Source organism: Pygoscelis adeliae, unplaced genomic scaffold (assembly GCF_000699105.1).
Source record: "Pygoscelis adeliae isolate BGI_AS28 unplaced genomic scaffold, ASM69910v1 Scaffold10, whole genome shotgun sequence".
Lineage (NCBI taxonomy): Eukaryota > Metazoa > Chordata > Aves > Sphenisciformes > Spheniscidae > Pygoscelis > Pygoscelis adeliae.
In genome coordinates, this window is record NW_008824053.1 from 7,026,828 (window position 1) to 7,031,779 (window position 4,952).

Sequence of the window (4,952 nt, forward strand, 5' to 3'; positions counted from 1 at the left end):
GGATATCTGCTCCACTGTGGACCTCCATGGGCTGCAGGGGAATCTCTGCTCCAGCGCCTGGAGCACCTCCTCCCCCTCCTTCTTCCCTGGCCTTGGTGTCTGCAGAGTTGTTTCTCTCACATATTCTCACTCCTCTCTTCTGGCTGTTGTTGTGTAGGGTTTTTTTCCCCCTTCTTAAATATGTTATCAGAGAGGCGCTACCACCGTCGCTGATGGGCTCAGCCTTGGCCAGCAGCGGGTCTGTCTTGGAGCCGGCTGGAATTGGCTCTGTTGGACATAGGGGAAGTTTCTAGCAGCTTCTCACAGAAGCCACCCCTGTAGCCCCTCCTCCAGCAAAACCTTGCCACACAAACCCAATACAGCACTGAACAGAAAAATTAATTGCCAGTCGTATATAAAGGAGGACGTGTCACCAGGCTGTGAGGACTTTGGTGTCCGCAGTAGCTCCTTTCCTTGGGCAGGAGTGGACTGCTAAGAGCCCTTTCCTTGTTTCTCCCTCACCCCCATCAGGAGGGGACCCCAGGCAGAACTGCTCCTGGGGTACCTGCATGCACCCCTCTTCTCTAGATGCGGTCCGCCTTCCTCCCCTGGTTTCAGTCCTTAGTTGGCCATGAGCCACCTTGCATGGGCTTGGAGAAGCTGTCAGAACTGTGAGGACAGGGGTGCTGGTGCCCCTGACTCCCAAAAACGCCAGAAAGTGAATCTGCAGCTTGCTAAAGGCAACTGTTCTTGTGTCTCTTGTGAAGGCGTCCTAAAGGATTACCTGCGAGAGCTACCCTCTCCTCTGATAACCAAGCAGCTCTATGAAGCAGTGTTGGATGCCATGGTGAAAAATCCCTTGAAAATGACAGCAAGTGGTTGTGAAAATGACCCAAGTGACTCTGAGCACACTGCAGCCCTTCTGGATTGCCTGCCAGACGTTGAGAAGGTGAGCGGTGTTAGCAGGTTCAAGTAAATTGCATGCTTCAGAAAATAAAGGAACATTTTCACACTGGATATAAAATGTGTCAAAATGTGTACGCTTGTTTCCTGACTTAATGGTCCGCTTGGATTTTTGATGCTCTGCATCTCTGAAAATACTTCCATGCTGTGATTAATTGGAGGGTCTGCATTGCTGGATTTATTCTAGGTTGCATCTTATATTGTCTCCATAAAACTGAATGAAAAGCTGCGATCATTACTTTTACATCGTTAGATGGGAGATTATTCCTGTGTGGTGTCCTGCTCCGTTTCTGTGGAGCTCTCTGATCTGTATGTCGCAATTACATGGGCAAATGCTTTCCTCTTTCCTAAGCGTATGCAATAAAGCCTTAGCTTCCCGTACTGTGCAGCGTAATAGTGCTGAGCGCCATTGCCTGCCAAATCCACCTCTGTGGAAAACCACAGTTAGCCCGTGGGAGAGAGTGAGCGAGTAGCCTGCACGGTACCTGAAAGTTACCCGGAAGCTTCTTCCGATGCTGAGGTCGTACTGAGGGTTTCTTTATTTTCTAATGTACCTGGATCATCTGTACTGCTTCTGCAGCTTCTCTCCCCTCCCTGATGTCCCCTTTCCACTGTGAGAAAGCTCATCCATGTAAAACTGAGATCAGGTAAGAAACAAGCTGAATTTTACCAGAAAGTCTGTCTTAACTAGTCTGCTCTGTGATAGTCTAATACGGCTTTTCTAGTTCACCACTTAGATGTTCCATTGATGGGTGCTGGTAGAAGACCATAGCTATCAGCCTTGATCTTACCCTCTAGAGCAGCGACATTAGGGTGTCAACACCACCTTCGTCTATTTTGTTCTTTTAGGCTACCCTGAAGATGCTGTTGGATCACCTGAAACTGGTGGCTTCTTACCACGAAGTAAATAAGATGACGTGCCAGAATTTAGCTGTATGTTTTGGGCCCGTGTTACTGAGCCAGAGGCAGGAGACCACCAACCATAACAACAGAGTCTTCACAGACTCGGCAGAGCTTGCTAGGTGCCCTGGACTTCAAAAAACACATAGAGGTTCTTCACTATTTGCTCCAGCTGTGGCCAGGTACTGTTCCATGACTCTGATCAAGGGAAAATGTCAAACCATTGCTGTATGTTTTTACTGCGTGACAGTGTACGTTAATTCACAGGGTGACTGAGCAGCATCGGAATTCTTAAAACACGCGGTACTATGGCATCACCTATTAATCTAAAGAAATCATGACAATTTTATAATGCACTCTTTGTATTCAGTCACTTTGTTTAATGGGAAGTTTGTTGTTTTAATTGCGTTCTTACCAGATGGCAGAGTTTGAGTGTAGTGTAAGCAGTGCTGAAGAGTGCTTTATGTGAGTAAAGGCACTAGAAAAAACAAACCCAGTGACAGTAAGGTTTCAACATCTGAATTAGGGGGTTCTGGGGTGTTTTGTGGTTGTTTGTTGTTGTTTGTGGGTTTTGGGGGTGGGGTGGGGGGTGTCTTCTGCTCTCCTGCTTTGACCATTCAGGATTATCTGTGTATGGAATTCATTAGTTGTTTGGCCTCTGAGGTACCCGAAGGGTTGCTTTGTTTCTGCCCTTGTAATTTGGCAGAGTTGGGAACATCCTTACAGTAAGAGCTGTGCAACTTCTAGTTGTTTTTGCAGAGCTTAGCGTAAGGAGAAATGTTTTTAAAAGAAAACACAAAAAGAAAAAACCCAAATCAAACAAACAACAAAACCCAAACCAAAACACCCTAAATACCTTTTAGCTCCCACTTCCAAACTTAAGAGGTCATATGCTTTTGGACAATTTGGGGTCAATTCTCAGTAAGTTAAGGGAGGTGAAATTCTAATCTTCCTAATAAACTACCAAAGTAGATGTGAAGGTAACTATTTCTTCCAAGATCTGTCTTTCAAATGGGAAATGATTGCACAGTGTTCATGTTTCCCCTGATATTCAGAGAGGCATAAGCCGGTGGAAATAGTCGGGATGACATCTGGAGCCCTGGGTTTCAGCCTGTGGTGAATTCCTGTGCCTCGCTGCTGCTGAACTGCAGCCTTCTCTTGCGCAAGCGCTGCCTGGAATCAGGAGCGGATGAAAGTATTGCAGCTTTTCAGTTAAACAGGGAGAGTTTGAGGGTAATACTGTGAAACAGCTTAACATTGGATCTGATGGGTTTAGTTTTGTTTTCAGGTAGTCTTTGGCCAAGCAGTTGTTGAAAGCTACATAACCATGCAGAACACGGGTCTGTTGTGCTGTGCTGTACTATCTTCCTTTTTCACAGTGGTCTGGCTGACAGCGTGGAGAACTGATCTGTTTGGTAACCCGAATAATTTAATATTCATTTCTCAAATTTGAGCAGCGTAAACCCTTCAATTCTTGAGGCTAAGGGAAGATTCAGCTCATCTAAACAGCTTCTTAATTGTTCCCTTTTGGAACACAACAATTGCTCTTGGGAAACGGCTGAATTTCTGCACCAATTGAAACATGAAATGGAATTACAGTTAATCTAAATGAATAATATGTCTGATTGGATTTGTTTTTAAATTTATTTTATTTTTACTTGAAGAGGAGGATGTCTGCTTTTTATGGGAGACTTGGGGTCACCTGGGAAATGTGGAGGGTCACGAAGGGCCTGACTTGGCAATACTGAATTACAGATGCTGTGGCTGTGTTTGAACCAGCCAGGTGGACTCTGCTGCTCTGTGTTCAGGATGCAAAACATTCCCCAACTCATTTAAAGAGTGTTTGGGAAAAGACTTCCCCTCCCCCCCGGTGGTTCTTGAAGCATTTTATTCTGGAGGGCCCAGGAAGGGCTCCTGACATGTAAGCATGGGTTGGCAAAGACCTATGTCTGGCAGATTCTATACAATAATTTAAAAAAAAAAAAGTGTCTGGATTTGATGTCTATTCCTAGACATGAGATGTAAATGAATGTGCGCTAGCAGACAGGGTGCAGGATAGGCACATGAACGTGTAGTCTTTGTCTTAGTAGTTCATAATCAAACTATGCAAGAAGTATGATCTTGCTGTTAATTAAGGGGTTTTTATGATTACAAAAAAGTATAGGAATGTACACTGTATTGTTATTACACAGGTCATCTTAAACAGTCTCTGCTCTACTTAGCCAGTGATACTTGTTAAGTTTTTATCTGGAGATTTATTTTAAATTTGTAAGGTGGTTTTTTTTTTTTTGGTGGGGTGTCTTTTTTGTTTTGTTTTTTATTTTAATTAATTGTGAGAGAATTTTCGGGGAAGGTTTAATCCTTTCTTGGCTAAAACAATGAAGTATCAGGACAAGTGAAGCAAATGCAAAAGAAGAGAGTTGACTGTAAGCTCACTTGACCAGCACAGCGTAATTGCCAGGTTTGTGAATAGCTCACTGAGGTCTTTCGAGTGCTCGAACGTTTCTTGTGGTATATCAGATATTGATTAGTATAAAGAATATTCTGGGTGAGACAGCGATTTCAGCCACCTTGGGCTACTTCTTCATTCCTCTTACAACAGTTTCCACCCGGGGAGTATTGCTAGACTCCTTCCTACTGCCACAAACCTTGTTGGTGAGAGGCACTGTGAGTCGGGGCGTGTTGCCGCTGTGCGGGCTGCAGCAGCTCTAGCGGTCAGCGAGCCCCTGCGCCTGCCTTTATCTCTTAGCAGTGGGAAAGATGGGTTTGGAAAAAAAGTCAATATAGACAACGAATGTCCTGGAGGGGAAAAAAACCCAAGTATAGTCTCAGTTGTGTTGTCTAATTTTTCCCCCCGTGTTAAGTCTGATTTATAATAGTTTGCTTGCATTAGACCTTGCTAGCCACTCTGCTCTGATTTTCAGCTGAGCGGGTGAGTTGCTTTCCAGCAGCTCAGGCGCAGGTGCTGAAAGGATGTCACTGGCTGGGCAGCCTGGAGAGCTGCTTGTGGAGGATGTAAATGGCAGTGCGTTTTACGTTTTTTCCATACTCTGCTGACCTGATAGCCGCCGTGCCCTGGAGTCAACTCCAGTGGCAGCTGACCCTGTGGC

The 4,952-nt window shown here is 45.0% G+C and overlaps 1 protein-coding gene across 1 annotated transcript in view; it reads left to right on the forward strand.

Moving 5' to 3' along the window:
- Window positions 1–4,952, forward strand: part of SYDE2 (synapse defective 1, Rho GTPase, homolog 2 (C. elegans)) — a 32,951-nt gene that overhangs the window by 25,220 nt on the left and 2,779 nt on the right. The window contains 3 exon segments of the mRNA XM_009333891.1: window positions 747–928; window positions 1,792–1,962; window positions 1,964–2,024. Of these exon segments, the coding sequence (XP_009332166.1) occupies window positions 747–928; window positions 1,792–1,962; window positions 1,964–2,024 (414 nt within the window).